The 20518-nt window shown below is 38.1% G+C and overlaps 1 protein-coding gene across 3 annotated transcripts in view; it reads right to left on the bottom strand.

Annotated features, from left to right (window-relative positions):
* Window positions 1-496: 496 nt before the first annotated feature.
* Window positions 497-20518, bottom strand: part of KLF12 (KLF transcription factor 12) — a 306275-nt gene continuing 286253 nt past the window's right edge. For all 3 annotated transcript variants that reach the window (XM_075336814.1, XM_075336813.1, XM_075336815.1), the window contains exon 6: window positions 497-12885. In XM_075336814.1, coding sequence (XP_075192929.1) covers window positions 12704-12885 — 182 coding nt within the window. In that variant the 3' untranslated portion in view covers window positions 497-12703. The remainder of the gene's footprint in view (window positions 12886-20518) is intronic.

The raw sequence follows: 20518 nt of genomic DNA, 5'->3' as shown, positions 1-20518 counted from the left end.
AAGGAGCCCCGACCAAGTATTGAGTGCTTTTACTGTACAGACTTTTCAGTAGGCCAACATCATTTTTCAGTTAGTCTTACATATTATTCTAATTATCTGAAATAATGACTTTTGGGTTTTCATTGGCTGTATGCCATAATCATTAACATTAACAGAAATAAACACTTGAAATAGATCCCTCTGATTGTAATGACTTTATATAATATTTGCGTTTCCCTTTTTGTATTGACTTACTTAAATAAATTACCTTTTTGATATTCTAATTTATTGAGATGCACTTATAGATAGATAGATAGATGTTGCATAGAGTAAGAGAGCTCCCTTTGAAACATCTGTTGCCATCGGTCTCCACTGTTTTTTGACATGTGAGACCGCAATGAAGAAATATGCATTATTTTTTATCAGTGGTGAGTGCCACTTTTTAATACAGCACACCAAGTTGGTATTATACACATGTATAACATGCACAAATGCCCATAAAAATGCAATGAAATCCTTCAGAGAAGTTAATTTTATTCAATACAAAATGATGTTTTACCTTCATGCCTCCATTCAAATAATTATACAAATGCATACATTAAAGTGTTTAAACTAGATTTCAGTTCACAGCTCAATCCATAGGAAAGTTGAATACAGAAAAGCAAAGCACCGACAAAATAGGTCTGAGACACTATGTAAAACGATAACACTTGTTCTTCAAAGTCTCCGAGTAGAGACTGGAATTTTCATCCTCTGACAGAATTTTAATAGGTGTCCCTTTTACAGTGACATAGGGCAAAAATCACCATAGTACAGTAAAAGAAAAAGAATTCTTATTCTATTTACAATACGTACACTTTACATAAATACAAGAACGACACTTACATCATATTATTAACTTAGAGCAAAGGTATTGCCTAAATTCTACTTAGCAATGATGAGCAGAGAAAACATATGGGGTCAAAACTTAGGTGATTTCCACTGTAGCAGGAGTTAGAATTCTTATGTGATAAGACAATAGCTTTTTATAGATATTTTCACTTTCGCTGTCATTGTCCATTTATGTTTTTCAAAAGAGATGACAGACCTGATGACTTCAATACTAGTAGACCTGTACATAAAAAATAATGTGTAGTTTAACGGCGAAATTTTAACTCAGTAAGAGCACAAATACACGTTTTCTTCTTATGTCAATGTTAAACCTTTGGTAGGATTTTATATATTATTTTAGGGATATTTTAATCACTTTTATATACATGTATAAGTATATGGGGTTCTGATATGTATTTTCTGTTCACTACTGAATAAATATCTACAGATACTGTATAAAGTTTTCTTATTAGTTCTCGTTGTTACTGGCCTGAAATTAGTCTCCTAAAATTTGGCTATTAAAATGAAAGAAGCCTTTATTACTAGTATGAAAAATGTACACATTTTATGCAAAGATGCCACATTAAGTACCACGAGAGCCAGAGATTTATTTCCAGATCAATGCTTTCATCAGTGAAGACAATAAGTCTGCCCACCACTAGAAAAACAACAACATACAAAGTGAGTCTATTCTAGTTTGCAAGATTATGACCGGTTATTTAGGACTTTGCATTTATTAATTTACAGAATACGGTATAGTGATATCTCACTTTATTTCTTTCTACAAAGATTTTGATTTTCTGCTAGACTAGGCCTCATTCAGACGTCCATGTTGCAACACGTATCCATTATTGTCTATGGGGCTGTTCACATGTCTGTGTTTTTTCATGGGGAAATCTCCGTTAAAGCACTGTTAAAAAATGCCAATGCAAGTCTATAATTTTGTGAAAAACACATACAACACTTGGCATGGAGGGCCATCTGTGTGCTGTCCATGTTTAACATTGTAAAGTATTGGAGAAGCCTTTTAATGAATTTATACGTGAAAAACACCAATGGTAAAATTGGACACATGGACCGTACACTGATGACACACTGATCCAAAAACACCGATGAATTATGTACCATTTTTTGCATGTGAAAAACAATGACATCTGAATGAGGCCTTACATACAGAATTCCAAAAATGTAGAGATGACTATCCAAAGAATCTGATCAGCTGCTTTATTTCATTGTAATTGTACTTTTATTCAATTGTATAATAATCATTTTTGGATAATGATTTTTTCAATAACTATTATTTACAGTATCTGCGGACAGAAGGTAGAGTAAAACGTAGAAAGAAAACCTATTACGTGAACGAACTAGAGGAAAGGAGATTAGGAATGCTCTATAGAAAGGTCTCCCAACTTTTTTGGTTTTGAGGCACCTGTGGGGAGAAATAATTTATCTCAGGGCACCCATAACAAAACATATCAAAAACACTTAAAACCAAACCAATATCATAAAATCATTGAAAGTCAATGTGTATGTGCTATTTATTTATAATAATGTTTCTATGAGAGGATTTGGATTGTCCCTTCTTGACATGGTTCACCATGCAAAAGCCAAGTGGATGAGCCACACAGAATGGGTAAACTCGAATATGGATGAACGGCACTTCAAAGAGCAAATCTGCCACAAACATCTCAGACTTAGCCTCCAATTTCTACTGTTGACTAAATTTAATTTCAGTTTTGTATTTCTGTGACGCAGATCTTGCCCAAATCCCACCTGCACTGTCTCTAGTTATTCCACTGAAGATAGTGGCTGTACAATATCAGTCAGGAATAACTTCAGACTGTACAGGATCCATCGGGAGCTTCATAAGCTGCTCAGGGGGCTACCCTGATTAAGTAGCAATGATCTAGGGAACTGGTATTAAAGCATGACTTAATGTGGTTTAGCTGAGAACCTTCTACTCCAAAAAATCTAAAGTACCAGCAAGGCTTTATTCATACTCTGCGCTGCCCATGAAAAGCATACCATAAATACAACCCAAGTACCTGCTATGGGCAAGCCATGTAGTAATAGGGCACATGTACCACAAGCTGAGAAACTAGCCCGTGGGCATACCAGGAACCAACAGCGGGAGACATTACTAGGTGATCGACTTTGAAGGTATCAGAGCAAGACTATTATTTACTGAGTATGGGGGTACATGGACTTTGTCTCAAGAGAACATGCAAGGTTATGATCTCGAGAGAAGGTAGAAGAAAAAGATGACAATAAAGAGCATGGGTTAAGGCGATAACAGATGGGAAATTAAAAGGATAAATTAATTGTATACCCTCGATAAAAAGTTCTAGTAATCTTTTAAGTGAAGCCAGCAATCTGTTTCCTTAGTATTCATTAAATTGCATTAATTGCAGAAGTAGATTTGTGCTTTGTTTATTGTCATGTCAATGACCAACGATATTACAAGTTTGCAAAACTGTACAGTCATTTCTATAAAAATATTCTCGTTCCAACAATTACAATGCTTCATATTCACTATAAAAATGTAATGTTAGATTAGTAACCATGTGATTTATTTTCAGTAACACACTATTAAAAAAATGAGAATTTGCACATATTCACTAATACTGAAGTTGCATTTCTACTGATGTCACTTTAGAAAAACAGTAACCATTGTTGGTTATGATACGTTTTGCTCCACTGAATTCTTTCACGTTATTGCCCAATTTTTTATAGAATATTTTCTTGGTGTAACTTAACATAACAATGCCTGTTATTGTCATACTATGCCTTTTTTTACATCCTCCTCTTTAGAATAAATTCTATTTTAGTGATTACTGGACAATATTTTGGGCTAATCAGCTAATCTAAAACACTGTAATAACTAACAGATGATTCCACCTGCATAAATATCTAATGTACGTCGTCTATGCTTTTAACACCAATCAGGTAAAGCCTCAGAATGATGTCACACTATAGATATCCATACTAACATAGATCTTTTGACTTTTACCTTTTCATTGAGCACCTACCTTACATTATTGCACCTATTTACCTATAAAAAGTAAATTCATACTGGTATCTGGACAATGGGGCTCCATCTTTAAATAGACAAAACCAGTTCTGAGGCCAAGACTCTGGTACAACCTATATGAAAGGTCCCAGGGTGACCCTAAAACTAATTTTTTACCTTGTTCAGATGACATTACTTCTCTTTTAAGACTGCTAGGTAGTGAAAAGTTTTGTACAATTACTTAAATAACATTTTTGAAAAGAAACCACAGATAAGCACACAGTATGTGATTAACTATCGTACTATAGCACTCCATTATGACTAATATATTTTTAGGGTGTACCATGTATGACTATTTCAAGCAACAAAGTATAAAGTTTGTAAAAACGGTTGACTGTTTTTAGAATGGAGCAAAGAATATATCACCTATTTTCATTCAACAGACCAGGCCAATCCAGTTTAACTAGTAGCTAATCATTGACACAGAAATTCCTCCGGACCAACTAAAATAGACCACTAAAATGTTTGCTGCTACAGTACACACTCTGAACAATTACCTACCGTAGCAACGGATGACATACAAGTCATATTTGTCAAAATATTTCTACTGCCAATGACAGAAACTTGTTTATAGATTGCAAGCATTTCTAAGATGAATAGGGTTTAACTGAAATACCGGACGTAGCCGGCTGACGAAAATGGGAGAAAAAGGATGAGAAACAAAATCGTAGGAAGGGGACTCGTCATTAAATATGTAAAGTGCCAAATTATACGAATTATGTTTGAAAGTTAAAGAAGTTGACAATGATGGCTAAGTATGTTTGATATTAAGATGTGCATTTACTAGGCTTTTGGAATATGACGCTGTATCAAAATAGAGCCACTAGAAAAAATGACCAAAAATTGGAAAAATATTATAGAGATTTCTCTTTAATATATCTCTCAGTTTTAATTGTATTTTGAGCCAAAAATAGTGTAAAAAGGCAGAAGATTAAGGAAATCTTGTGTGTGTGTCCAAGGAAATTTCTCATGTCTAACTTCTCACGGTCCTGTGTGTGGCTGTAAGACAACTGCCTGCAGCATAAGCCTCCTTACTGTTGCTTGTCTGCCCACTTGTGGTTACAGTTGGCCAACAGATGAAGATGAAACTGATCAATCAGGAGATTCAATCTTTTTTACTCTGTATGAGTTTTACAACAATGTCAAAATCACGCAGAAAATGCTGCAAACTAAGGCCCCCTTCACACGTCAGTGAAAAACACTGACGTTCTTCACTGACGTGTAAAACACGCATCTCTGTCCGTGTTCCGTGATTCACGGCACACATGGGTTGTCCATGTGCAATCCGTGATCCGGATTGCAAATGGACATTACTCACCTGCCTTCACTCCTGCTGTCCATGGTGCTGAACTCCTCGGCTCTGCAGCGTCCGCACACCGCTCTCTGCAGCTACTTCCGGGTCGGCTGTTCCTGCTTTCATGAATATTCATAAGCTGGACAGGAGCTGCAGAGAGCGGAGACTGCACAGCGCATCACTGGCAAGGGGAGTTGAAAATGTTTATTATTTGATATGTCAGTGTTTTTCTGGTACGTGTTTCACGGATCACACACGGATCACACCATAGTGTGGTCCGTGGGTCATCAGTGATGCCAGAAAAAAACGGACTTGTCTCCATGCAGAATCACGGACACGCGTGTACGCTGCCCGGAGACACGGTCAGTGAAAAATCACTGATGTGTGAGCAGACCCATTGATTATAATGGGTCTGCGTATGTCAGTGATTCTGGTACGTATAAAAAAAAAAAGCACATACGTACCAGAATCACTGACGTGTGAAGGGGGCCTAACAGAGAGAAATGTCTTGTTTAATGTAGACATTTATCCATAATTTTTTTGTTCTTTTAACATTTGTTCATTTAACATATTCCCCATCTAATTTAAAAAGGGATTAAAATAAATTGTTTAAATCTAACACTAAACATAACAAAATTCCATTATATTTATGATTTAACGACAAACTAGGATAAAATTGCTACAGATGAAGTACTGGCATTATACTAGATACTGAAGCCATTGGGCCACTCATTATTTGAATTACCACTTTTTAAACCTCAAAGTTGCCTAATATGGCAAAGCCATGATCAATAGAAATGAGAAAACCCATGGAAGTTCAGTTAGGCGAGTTCATCTGGACTTTAGATAATGTTCAGTTTGGGACCCGAACTTGACCTGACCCCCAATGGAAATCTCTAATTGGGCAGTTCCGATCTCTACCCACTTGTACCCAGCCATAAACATATCACCTCCGGGGGCAGGTGGGTGGGGTTTTTAGATGGCTTTTTTTTGGAGCACACTACATCCAATCACGCTGTTGTTACTCCCAGTGAGTGCCATTCAAACACTGCAAGTGGCTCGCACTGGGCTGAGGACTGAGAGTACCGGAGAACAGCGATGCTTGCGTGAGTGATGTTCATATGTAACCACCCAAACACTGTTTGTTTTGTTAAGCCTGTGTTCGGTACGAACCCCTGAACCTCGGGTTTGTTCATCTCTAATAGTCAATACTAATGATAAAAGAGTTCTCTGTTCTGTTGGTACTTAATAGCTAGAGATGAGCAGATCTGTCGAAGTTTGGGTTCTGCGGGTTCATCTACATTTTAGATAAAGTTCTGTTCTGGACCCAGACTTGACCCATTGGAAGTCACTGATTGGGCAGCCCACATGCAGCCAGCCATAAACAGAGCACTTCGGGGGGAGGGAAGGGTTTTTACATTTTTCACACAGCGATGCTCTCTTAAGTGGTTTGCATAAGTAAAGCACCTGAACTCCGAACTTGAACACTGATTGTTTGTAAAGTCTGTGCTCAGTACGAAAACTGAACTTTAAAGTTTGGATCCGCTCATCTCTACTAATATTACACTTCTATGTAAATACAAGCTAGTAAGTAGACGGGGTCACGTTAATATATATATATATATATCACACAGATTTCTATACAAAAGATACATCAGGATTCTTTGATTGTAATCTCAGTTAATCCTCCATGTCAAGCAGTATGGCCTTTTTATTATTAATGTACTGATGAAAACCTATGAAGGAAGAGACGATCTCCAGCTTAAGTACACTGCAAACCCAATGGATAACAGCTACATACATCAATTCCTATCTTCATAATGTTATAAGCGGACCATAAAAACTGTGCTTTTCATTAATATAATTGATCATCTATGTGCTTTCTCCCAAGGTTATCAGATAGGCCACCAATGTGACACATACACTATATTTTAATTCTCCGTGCATTGTGTTCTTATTTCCACCTACTCCATGTATGGATGGTAATGCTTTTTGATGCAGTTGTTCTAAATTGTATAAATTAGTTGTTCCCAGAGAGACATTCCACCCACACGCCATATATCAACTTGCAGTTACAGTCTTCTTTCATACTGGGAGTTGTCCTGTGTGGGCTAAAATCTGTAGCCAGGCTTTCTGGTCAATAGGCTTCTATCACAAACATATGTCGTTGCATGTGGTTGATTTCCAAATCTGGAATTGTTTTACTTTAAAAGAATATTAGAATTTTTACGCAATAGACAATAATCACATATTGCTACATATAAGATGGTCAATTAATTGAGTTTGTATTTCACAAACGCAGTTGAGCCTAAAGGGTTTTTCCACCATTAGCAGTGTTTGCATATTGCAAATATAAGATTTGGGATCACTTTTTGATCTCGGGGTTCAACTACTGAGACATTCATAGTCACAGTAAATGGGGTTCCTTCTTAGTTTTACACTATACTATGAAATTCCCACCTAAAACTGTGCATCCGAGACATTTACATTAATGGGAATGTGCTACAAATACCTGCACAGTAGATGAATGGGGATCACAAAAGAGGGGATCTAACAAAAATGGTGCTGATTTTTCTGGGAAATTATTAAAGCGTTATTTTTTGCAAACTGAATGCCCCATTATAATGTTTTGGTTGTCTCCACACCACGGAGCATAATAAAATGTAATATGTATAAAGAAAAAAAAAAAACAAAGAAACCATACTCAACACTCACATGTCTGGCCCCAACACTGTTAACTGCCTGTCATCTGGTCCTCAGAGCCATCTCCGCTTTCCCACCCACATTGCCCACCATGTTCACTCATGGCAGAACTTACGCCAGCGATCAGTCCTCGGGGGTCACTGCACATCCACTGGGTGTCACATTCATATATGTGAGACGCAATGACCTCTGAGGCCTACTTGCATCCAGAAGTACCGGTCATGAGTAAACACAGTAGGTAGGAGCTATAACAGCTGAAAGAGGAAGTCCAGGCCTACAAGGAACCAGCCAGGCAGGAAGATGTGGTTTGTGATGGGGAAAAAAAGAAGTGGCTCTGAGGATCGTACAGTATGAAGGAAACGGTAGAGGGTCAGACTTGTGAACAGTAATGGGAATATAATTTTTGCTTGTTTTTTTAACTTTTCCCTGCTTTCTATAGTTCAGCAAAATGGCAACCAGCTGGCCACCATTTAGCTGAATCCGTGTGAAGTAAATTTACATAAATCCATATTCTCAAAACTGTGTAGTTTGTGTATATTTGTGTACACGTCAGTATCACTCAAATAAATTAGTTCATCTTTAATAAGGATGTTACTGTGCAGGAGAAGAGAGCTCAATTATTGATACTGGTTCAGTGGATGAACAACCCATTCATCATGTTATAGAATATCCTGGCAGAATGTCACATTTTAGGATGGGAATTTCCTTTAATACTTAGGATTTTATCCTAATCCAGATTAATGCTCTTGGAGACATAATTAGTTACAGATGCAAAATCTTCAATGGCTACTTCCTCCTTGATGACACTTCCAATCCTGTGATCAGAGGTGTTTCACACTAGGATGCAATGATAAATCATCTGGGAAGGGATTTGAGAGAGAAGCAATGCAATGATAAAGGGGCTCTTAATAATGTGTAACACCTATACTGATTACTCTTTGCACATAATTAATGAGGCTCACACTCCACTGTATATACACTTTCACAGAGCACAGGCTATCCCACTGGCGGACACAGACAAAAAGGGTCCCTGTGCAAAAACAGTGTATGGACCCATTCTTAGGGCAGCGTTATATGAGACGATATATCGTGCGATCGCACCCGTCGTTTGTGCGTCACGGGCAATTCATTGCCCGTGTCGCACAAAGTCATTAAACCCCCGTCACACGTACTTACCTCCCCAACGACGTCGCTGTGGGCGGCGAACATCCTCTTCCTGAAGGGGGCAGTTCGTTCGGCGTCACAGCGACGTCCACAGCGGCCACCCAATAGAAGCGGAGGGGCGGAGATGAGCGGGACGTAACATCCCACCCACCTCCTTCCTTCCTCATTGCCGGCGGGACGCAGGTAAGTTGTTGTTCATCGTTCCCGGGGAGTCACACGTAGCGATGTGTGCTGCCACGGGAACGACATTATGGAAATGAACGACGTGTCAACGAGCAACGATAAGGTGAGTATTTTTGCTCGTTAACAGTCGTTCGTCGGTGTCACACAGTACGACATCTCTAACGATGCCGGATGTGCGTCACGAATTCCGTGACTTCGATATATCGTACTGTGTAACGCCGCCCTTAGTCCATTAAAATTCACAATTCAACCTGCTTTAGAGGTAGAAATTTGCCCCTTTACCCCTTAGGCCTAAGATATGCTTGCCCCTGGGCTATCCCATACAGAGTCATCCTATTACAGTACTAGCTAAGCTTTCAGAGTTATTTACTATATTGGACATGTAGGAGAATGATCCAGTGGAAGTCCAAATAGTTATTGTTTGAAAAATGTGTATTTTTTTCTTTATTGAAGATCTTTAAAATAGTGTAATATAAATTTCAGTGAGCAAGAAAGAAGTTTCTTAAAAGACTATATGTCGAAACGCGCAGGTTTATAGCGGTTTCTTCATGTGGCTTGTTTTTTAAACAATAACAATTTGGACGTCCGCTGGATCATTCTCCTTCTCCAGTTCCTGTACGGTCACTCCTGCCGGATTCGTGCTGTTTCCCTATGAATATCCTGTGAAGCATATCATCTATGGGGTAAGCTGACCACATTTTTCCTTTTTTCCTGCTTATTTACTGTATTGTTCACTATCATAATGGATATTGTGCAATAAAAATAATAAAAAAACAGTAAAATATTTTCACAAACATTTATCAACACAGAACAATATTCCATAAAACATTTCCTATAGTTTCTATAATCATTTGTTGTGCTTTATTTTCTTAAATATTAGGTAAATACATAAGATTTTATACTAAGGTTTTAATACAAAGTCCTGTATTCTCTGATAATCAGCGGATTCATTCTTCCTCCTACGGATGCAGAAGAGCTGAGTTCATCATGATATACTATAGGGAACATTTATAAAATATTTACACACGAGTTTTTTCATCTGCTCAGATAATTGGTGAAAAAATAGAAAAAGTACCAGAAATCAATAATTGAGGCAGGACATATGGCATTACAATAACGAGTGGCAGCAACACCCATTGATGGCTTACTAGTAATTGTCTAGCTCATAGTTTATCTGAGCAAATTACACCCCCTATATATATCTGGTGCAAAGTCGATGAATATTCTTAAAAAAAAAAAAAATACTCATCTACAATGCATTCTTCATCACACCCGGTGGGAATATTTTTACTACAAAGGAGGTCCACCTCTGCTACCGGTATGAACATACAGGCAGATTGTACTGTGACCATTTTCCTAAAAAATACCCTTTTTGAAAAGATCCCCATAATTTAAAATAACAATCTCAGCTCTGCTACATCTTTTTGTTTTTTATAGGACAGTGAAAGAAGAATTCTTTTTGCCATTCTTCGAATTCGTAGCTGGTTAGTTATACACTTGTGTGCAAATTCTTTTTGTAAAAAAAATTGTTTTTTTTTTGTCTTTGCCATTTTGAATTACAGATAATATCAAGAGGCATAAAAAAACAACATAAAAACACAAAACTTCATCTAAGGAACATCACTAAAAACAAATGAAATAGTCACACTAAACAAACCTTAAAACACATGTACCCCATCAGTCATAAAACAAGTTGTATATACCCACATATACTGTACATGCTTACAACTTTTTTTTTTTTTAATGTTTTACGTCAATTGTTTTTTTTCTGGTATCTTAACCCTTTCCCTTCCTCTGTGTGTTGTATCCTACCCTCTAGTTAGCTTGCCCCAAGTAAAAGTTCCAGGATGACAAAGTCATCGGTCCTGGCGTGGGCTGTTACGTGGTTTTCAGTGATACAGATTTAATAACTGATGTCACCATATTGCTTGACACTAAAAGAATACTATAATTAGAAATGAGTGTGCTTATTAACATATAAGGATACAAACCAGAGCATTTATGATATGGTACTCACTGATAGTATATAGCTATAGAATACTAAAAAATAGATCTCAATGCATATAACCGTCATGCATTTATTTGCAGTTAATACTGTTATTGATCACATTTTGTGTATCAGTTTGCTCGGATCCTATATTGCTTGCTTGCTTTTTTCACTCAACATAAAGCCATTACAGATACAGAGCAAACTCAGGACTATTGATGCCATCGTGAAGCAAATGACCCATTGCTCCTTAGGTAAAAGCTGGTGAATGTTCCCTTTTTCTTACACAAAAAAAAATCCAATATGTAGAACTACTACAAAATCCATTTGATCTCAAGGCCAGACTCCACCTGACATGGGATATTGGTTTATCTATACATTATATTCACATTTAATATTGTCAATTTTTACCTAAAGCAGCCTTTAAACTTGTGTTAGGGTTTTAATATCTAATATAATATATATTTAGACAAAGGCCTCCCGTGATGTGGTAAAAAATGCAGATTAAGTACTTGATCTATAGTAAATCCATATAAGACAGTCATTATTGCTAATTAGCAGCAAGAAGTGCAACCGTTCCAGTTTGTGCTATCTGATTCCCCCCATATCCCTATTCAGGATGGGGCCAAACTCCGCCATAATACCTCAAATTGTGTTCTTTCACTCTAAAAAACAGAATAATACTGAGAGCCTGTGCAATAGTTTTGGATATTGATGTAGAAATGTGGAGGAAACATAAGAAGGCTTTAGGCAAGGCCAAGTCAATTCACAAACACAAACAGTACTTCACTTAAGATACCGGCCTATATACTCTCACAAACAACAAAGAAAGAGAAAAAAAATCAGAATACTCAAAGAAGGAGTATGATATTGTTATGCCCGCTTTTTTTGATGGAAATTATGAGGGACATCTCATTACCATCGCGGTTATTGCAGAATCCCATGTTCTGATGAAGGAACTTGCTGTCAGTCACTCTATACATGTACCTGTCGTCAATTGTCCACTATTCCATGGTTACTTTACAAAAAAAATAACATTTCCCGAAAGGAAAAAACAAAGGATCAACCAATTGAACGCTTTATGATCTTCGAAACAGTCTATGATACATAATTTTTGAAAATTAGGAGAAAATCTTTCAAAAAGATTTGTCCATATATAAGGGAAATGTACAATAGATGCTGTGTAAAATGATGCAGGTCGTGGCCCATAAAAAAGTGCCAGTGTCCTCAGGGTGAAAGTCTCTGGTTCTGAGGTATGGACATATCCTGGAGATTCCATGCTTGGAGCCGGCTCTTCAGAAACGAGCCAAGCATGGCACTCCCTGAAGTATTCTTTCACCTTGGATCACTTGTGGGCATCCTGCTTCCATAACACTGTAGGTGGATTCAGCTCTGCTGAATGGATTGATAAGAAAAGAACCCGCTTTTCCGCATGTTTGGAAGGACTGTTGACTTAGACCAGCATGTGCCTCCGTCGATGCAATGCTAAGTGATCTGAACGAGAGAAACTGCGATCACAGTCTGCACATTTAAATGGCTTCACTCCTGTGTGTTTGCGGTAATGCCTCGTCAGTTCATCAGAGCGTGCAAACTTCCAGGTACATCCTTCCCAGGTACACATGTAAGGTTTCTCTCCTTAAAAACAGAAAAGGAAAAATGTTATTTACATTCACAAAATACCTTCTTCAAGACTGTTTTAAACTTTTCCAAAAATTGGACTAGTTTTGCAAGGGTGCACCAGTTTACACTTGTCTAATTTGCATATTGCATAAAATAAATACATTTATCAGTTCTTTCCAGTAAAAACTTTTAGACACTTTTGATCACGTTTGAGCAGAATATGGCTGGTTTCACACTTTTTTTTAATCAGATTTCATACTTTGCACTGATGAGGGGCAATACCCTGAAACATGGTGTCTGCAAATTGAGATTCTGGTTTGGCTGATATCCTAAGTCATATGAAAAGGCTCGTTAAAGGGTGGATCTTAACTTTTAGGATTGCTACTTCCAATAGGTGGAATTAGAGTTCAAGTCGGCTTCCTCTCGGAAGAGGAAATTTGCATATTAATTTCCCAGAAGTGCATTGTAGGTGTTTGTCTCCTCACAATGGCATGCCACTCTCCACCAAGAGAAACCCTACCCCTTATATTAGGCTGGGGTCGCAATAGCATATAATTCTCATGCGAGAGCATTGGATGCTATATGCTAATGACACTCAGCTCACACTCTGCTGCAAGTATGGGCTGAGCGTCATTTACTGTGATCTGATTCTCTTGCATGCGAGAATTGGATCAGAGGTGTGGACAAGATGGAGAGATTAATTTCTCCTATGCTGTCTCGACGTATATTGGACTGCACTCTGATGTCATCAGTGCAGTTCTATGTTTCACACACAGCCATAGACGTATGCAGCGATCGATTTTCATGCCAAATTGGCATGAGAAAGAAATGGCAGATCTGCTCTGCCCCATGGTATAATATTAGACCGCATGCCATCTGACAAAACATTGGAAAGCACTTGTTCGAGTTATATGCTCGTGTGACAAAGCCCTTACAGAGATATTCTCTCTCTAGGTAAGAATATCTTTACAATATGGTAGCTGATCACTGAAAGTCCCAGCAAGGAGATAGATACTTTGTGATAAACTCTCAGATTGATAGCCCTGTATGTACACAAGCTCATGGAAGATCACGGAGCTCATCTCCCCCTATTATACTATATGATGAATGGTAGCAGAAAACACCTGGGAGATTTGTTTTAAGGTTATAAAGCATATTTTCAGTATATCAGTTTATTTTTACCATTTTCATTATGCACTCTTGCTTTTAACATTAACTTAGTGTTGACAACTCCTTTTCTTTAAAGAGGTTGTTCATTAATGGACAATCTCTGCCTAATAAATTCCATAGCCCATAGGAAAGAAAACCAATGAATGCTTACCGTCAACAGTGGCATTGTTCTAGCTATGTAGGCACTGTGGTTCCATGTGACAGTGTTGTGACATGTGGCCACTGAGTGGCTGAAGCTCATAAATATTCCAGAAGAGTGGATGTCCACTCTGACGAGATAATAAAGACTGCAGCCAGTCATTGGCTGCAGGGATCACATGAAACAACAATGTCACGCACGGCACCGACTGCGAACAGCAGTGCCAACATTGTTGCAATAGTGACACTGGGGAGGGTGAGCAGCCTTTCTTTTTATTTCCTACAAGGCTTGGAATTAATGAATGAACCACTATATTAGGAGATCTCAGTAGCTGTCCTGGTCTGTCTTCTGGATAACCATGAGGCATGTACAGAAAGGTGCACTCTTCCACCCATCACGCTGCATGCATACATTCTCTTTTTGATATATATTTCATTTGCAAAATATTTCAGAATAATTCTTTACATGGAGAAAACAGCAGATCCCAAAAATACTTTGTGCAGCCCACCATGTTTTTATGAAGGCAGGGGACTTCACCTGGATTACACAGAAAAACACTGGGTAAGATTTTGAGAATGGGATATCAAGTTTGCGCTGAGGTTATAATGTTGACTTTCAAGGAGTTGAAGATGACGCAATGCACATTGTTTCCCATTATAACTGTTCTTCATGTTATTTCTTGCCAGGTATCAACAATAGGATACACTTTTAATAACATTCAGCTTTGTTCCTAAGTGCCGTCATTCATTTTGCTTATTTTTATTGTGCGGCAGTCTTTAAAGTACTTGATAATATGAATTAAGATGAGATCTCTTATGTCATTCACAAGACGCTTTATAGCAACCCATAAAAGAGGAAAGGGTTACTCAAAACTCTGCACAAAGCCACTGTCTTGTCTTACAATAAAAGTTTGGTTTCGGTTGCATTAAACACATTAGCTTTGTTTAACATATGTGCGGTTACTGTGTAATAAAAGGAAAGCAAACACGGCAAGGCGTTTTTTTTTTTTAAACCTGTCTCAGCATGGCAGTATACAACTCAAATAACTAATACAGAATGATTCGAAATGCCCAACAAGCAACGCAAACAGCACAGATCACTTTATCCTGGCACCGATATATAGAAAGAAGAAATACAGAGATTCTCATGCCTGGCTCCATAGAAAAGGACAATATTTCTAGCATAAAGTAGCTGCAGATCTCCCACATCTGAGATGACTGACACTGTTTAATGATGTTCTAAGTAGTAAAATCTAGTCACACACAGAGATTTGGCTCTTGGGCAGGGAGTCACATAGCTACAGAGCAGAAAAACATTGTTAATTACATTTTGGGCCTATGCCGAAAAAAACATGCAATCCTGAAGTGTACAGGAATACCTGCAGGTCAAAAAAGACTATCATATAATTAGTCAACCTTGGCAATTCATATGGAAGAATAGAAATGTCTATGTTCTTCAACAAGTAATGAAATGTCTGGCAAAAAATGGAGAACAGATAGTTGTAGTAAAGGTGCCTTTACACACTGCAACATCGCAAACGACATCGCTGTAACGTCACCGGTTTTGTGACGTAATAGCGACCTCCCCAGCGACATTGCAATGTGTGAAACTGGCCCCTGCTGTGAGGTTGCTGATTACTACACATCTCTCAGGACCATTCTTTGGTCCTTTGTTTCCCGTTGTGCAGCATGATCGCTAGAAAATCTCAGTGTGTAAACGGGACTTTACAGCGACTTTGTTAGCGACTTCCCTTTCAAAATGCTGCTTTACAACGTCCCCAATGACTAGCTAGGTCGTTCTGCAGGTCCGGATCGCTGTTGCGTCGTTGGCCAGGTCTGCCTGTTTGACAGCTCACCAGTGACTCACCAGAGACTTTGTAGCGATACCGGCCAGGTTGGGATCGCTGGAGGGAGCGCTAAAAAGTCTCAGTGTGTAAAGGGGCCTTAACAATGAATGTACAGGTACATTTGTAAGATTATTATTAGCATGTGTCCATGAAAGTGGACCTTTCACTTGCCATACATATGGAATGCTGTCACCTGGTGTAAATGTCGCCATTCCCTTAAATCTAATTGATTTTCCTTTGCACCTCTCCATCCCTGACATACATGTTCCCTCTAGTGTTTATCTAGAGGTAAATCTAGTGTTTTTAGTCACGTGGTCATGGTCATCAATGCTTCTTGATGGGATTCTTCTTGATGACCACACCCAGTTGGTTAAAAAAAGTAACTAGATATATATATGGGAAGAGAGGACCATATTAAATAATGGGGAGGCACATTAACAAAGGAAAAACATCACCAGATTAAAGGAAAACAGCGGTAACTACACTAAAGCAAAAAAAAAAATGTATATTTATGGCAAGTTTTCTTTAAAACTGAAAAAGGTTTGTGTGATGGTGGAATATTGTGGATTGTGACCACGGCTCACAATCCTGGGCCCCAACAGTTCCAACCACGCCCAAACATTAACCCACACAAAACGGTATATAATCCACAATATTCCACCATCACAGTTTGTATCTTTCATATGCATTATAACTACTTAATGACCCATGATGTATATTTTCATCATATGTCACTAAGGAGAGTATGAAACCTACTCAAGAGCAGACTTGCCTCATGCTAAGGAAATGCCGTCCGTATCACACAGCCAGCATCTGTGTGTAACTGCAGTGACCAAAGCTCAATCAATGAGACAGGCATTTAAATTACACCTTTGTCAGAGGGTGTGTGCACCGTCTCCCCATGGCCACAAGGAACATGATGAATTACCATGGCAGCCTGAGGCCTGCTGTTGGACGCTATAACTGTGATCTTATTCCTTCTGTGAAACTCAAGTCACAGGCTAGGCTTCATAGGAGAATAGCAAATTCACTATATACTGTAGACCCTAGGTTCATATAAAAATAAAGTAAAACTAAAACATAAAATATTTTTAAAAAGTATAAGTTTAAATCTCCCTTTTCCCCCTTCAAAAATAGAAATTAAAAAAGCAAAAAAATAAACATATTTGATATAACAATGTAAAAAAAAGTCTGAACTATTAAAATATGTTATTTAGAATTTCCATTTAAAGGGGTTGTCAGGACAATTTTATTTTTTTAGTTTAACAGGCAAGTAGTTGCCAAATATTTGACTGTTCTGCTCCGTTCAGATCTCTGCCGGCCACAGACTGCTCCTGCAGGTGATTCTACAAGTTCTGCTGACGTCAGATCGACAGAGCAGTGGCTTCTCTTCCACTCTGTTCTGTTGATAGGGCATGACTGCCGATATCATGCGGATTGACAGGCGGCTCCCCACTGCCTAACTGCGGGGAGTCATATGTAAATCAGCAGTACATCTGTACTGATGCCCCATTGAGTGAGCAGAGCGGAAGAGGAAGAGCTGCTCTGAACGGTTTAGAATCACACTGCCACATTTTTTTTACTGGAAAATGAACACCCTAAAAACAGAAGCAAAGAAATAATGACGGGTTTGTGTTTTTTTTCCCCAATTTCATTCCACTTGGAATTTTTTTCTGTTTTTCAATACATTATAGGATACAATGGATAGTGTCATTCAGTGCTGCAATTCGTCAAGCAAAAAAATCAAGGTATTGCTCTGAAAAGTGAGGGAAGAAAAAAACAAAAGCTTAAAAAAAAATACTACAAAACAAAAAGACAAAAGTCTTGGTACTTAAAGGGTTAATACCTTTTAATATGGAGTGTATTGTAATCACTTGACATTTACAGTTTTGCATAGCCTGAAAAAAGTATAACGCTTTGTAAGTATGTTAAACTTCTTCTTTCTGCTTGTAAAGCAATAGGAATAAATTCACTAGAGGAATACAGTGCTTTGATATGTATAATAGCGGATCCGTCTGCTATTCAGTCAGTCCCTTTGGAGAGTTCTCCTTTATCTCATCACTGACACCATTTCAGAATTATTTTTTTTCACAATATAACAGACCACTAATATTAGGATTATATAATAACATTGCTAAGCACCATCAAATTTGTGCGGTGTATACAACCCCTGGGGAGTCACAAAACACTCAATGGGCTGTTTACAGCCTCTAATGTCATCCTTATTGTAAAGATAACCAGTCCTATTTTATCTCATGTCATAATGAGATGATTTAAGGTGGATCTGTCACCAGACTACAATATTAGGCTATGTGCGCACGCTGCGTTTTTTTGACGCTGCGTTTTTGTGCGTTTTTGGCCGATAAAAACGCACCGACGTCGAAAAAATGCGTCAAAAACGCATGCGTTTTTACCGCGATTTGGTGCGTTTTTGGCTGCGTTTTGCTGCGTTTTTGATCTCTGCGTTTTGCTGCGTTTTTCCAATGCATTGCATGGGCGGAAAACGCAGAAAAACGCAGGAAAGAATTGACATGTCCATTTTTTTTTTCAAGCTCAAAAACGCAGCTTAAAAAAAAAGTTGTGTGCGGACAGCAAAAATGAAAACTGGGGAAGCAAAGTCATGCAGTTTTGAGGCCAAAAACGCACCCGAAAAACGTGCAAAAACGCCGCGAAAAACGCACTGTGCGCACATAGCCTTATACAGATCTCTCTCAGGCCTGACAATGCTGGTGTACTTATTTAGAATGTCAAAGTCATCTGACATAGTTTTTCAAATATTTGAATTCAATTAAAGAGTCAGAGGACTCATGAGCTGGTGTACCTGAGCTCTGCCCACTGGGCTTGCCTGACAGCTGCAGCTTGCTCTGAAGAGTGTGAAATCTCAGCAGCATGAAGGTGTAACACTGATAAGCTGTTCCATGAATAAGAACATACGACACTGCGTTATGTCGAAACGCGTTGGATGAACTGTGCCTTGTGGATGCTGTCTATCCATTTTTAAAGTGATGAAAATAAAGGAAAGTTTTTAATTCATCTGCCCACATACCAAGATGTTTCTACCTCCAAACTTCAGTGCTGCTATGGTGTTTTAGGGGTGATATGCAATGCCTTTTGACCTCCAAACATTGTATGTATTATGGCATCCAAAGATTTCAATTTTGGGCTCATCTCACCAGACTATATTTCTCCAGTATTTTGCAGGCTTGTCTATATGTTGTTGAGCAATCTTTAAACACACTTGAACATGTTTTTGTTCAGCAACAGAGTCTTGAATGGTGAGGATGCATACAAGCCATGGGGGTTGAGTGCATTACTTATTGTATTCTTTTTTTTTTTTTTTTAAGTCTTGTGGGGAGAACTTGGCTGTGGCAGGTTTATGGTGAACTTATGTTCTTTCCACTTACAGATTATGGCTTCAACAGTGATCACAGGAACCTCCAGTAGTTTAGTTTATTCTTCTGTAACCAATGCCATCAGTATGTTTTGCAACAATAAGGTTGTGAAAGTCTTGAAACAGCTCAATGTTTTTACAAACCATGAGCTGTTTCTTGTGTGGCACTTTACTAAGATATCTTTTTATAGACCAGCAGTTGAACCAGACGATATTATTGCTCATTTAGTGGCAGGATTGGTTTCTAATTGCTGATAGATTTCAGTTTTTGTCATGACTTTCCATGGCTTTTTGCACCTCTCTTTTTTCATGTGTTCAATACTTTTTCGCTGTGTCACTTCTTGTTATTACACACAACTTAATTTCTTGACATCTATGGTTTGATTTATTTTCCTGTGTGGATTGGATGGGTTTTTACTGACATATGGTGAGAAATTCAAGTTACTAGCACCTTTAGAAATATATTTACTTAGAAAATTGTTGACATGTTCAATACTTATTTCACCCACTATAAGTATATACACACATCTATTGTAAAAAGTAAGCAATTTGTATTGTTAAATCTGGTGACAAATCCTCTTTAAGAATTGTCTGTGTCTGCCCTATCTTTTGCCCTAAGCAGCACTGCTGGCTGCAGAACGTGTAAACCTGTGCATCAGACTGAGGTATGTACGTGCTTATTTGATGAAAGCGCCAAAAAAGGGAAGGAGTGGGCCTGAAATAAAAAAAAAACAGCTAAATTTGCTGCCAAATTGCTGTCAAGTGTATAAGTAGTAATCTTGGTGCAACCCTTAAAGCATTGCTAAGATACATTTCTTCTTTGTCTACACAAAATTATGACTAAGAACATACAGCCTGTCAGGCAACATAGCAGTGCCACTTCCACACTTTACTCTGACCAATTCATATCTATTTTTAATCCATTGCTATTTGTACATTGTAAAAAGCTACAGTTAATGATTGATCGGCAATGCTATTGTACATGACCTTAGTAATATTTATATATAGAGTCATGTACATGGAACGGATTGTCATTGTCAAGGACTTAGATAATAGGATCAATAATGTAATCACTAATGATGGCATTTCTCAATTCCAGGCA

Source organism: Anomaloglossus baeobatrachus, chromosome 2 (assembly GCF_048569485.1).
Source record: "Anomaloglossus baeobatrachus isolate aAnoBae1 chromosome 2, aAnoBae1.hap1, whole genome shotgun sequence".
Taxonomy (NCBI): Eukaryota; Metazoa; Chordata; class Amphibia; order Anura; family Aromobatidae; genus Anomaloglossus; species Anomaloglossus baeobatrachus.
This window is presented reverse-complemented; position numbering and strand designations above follow the sequence as displayed.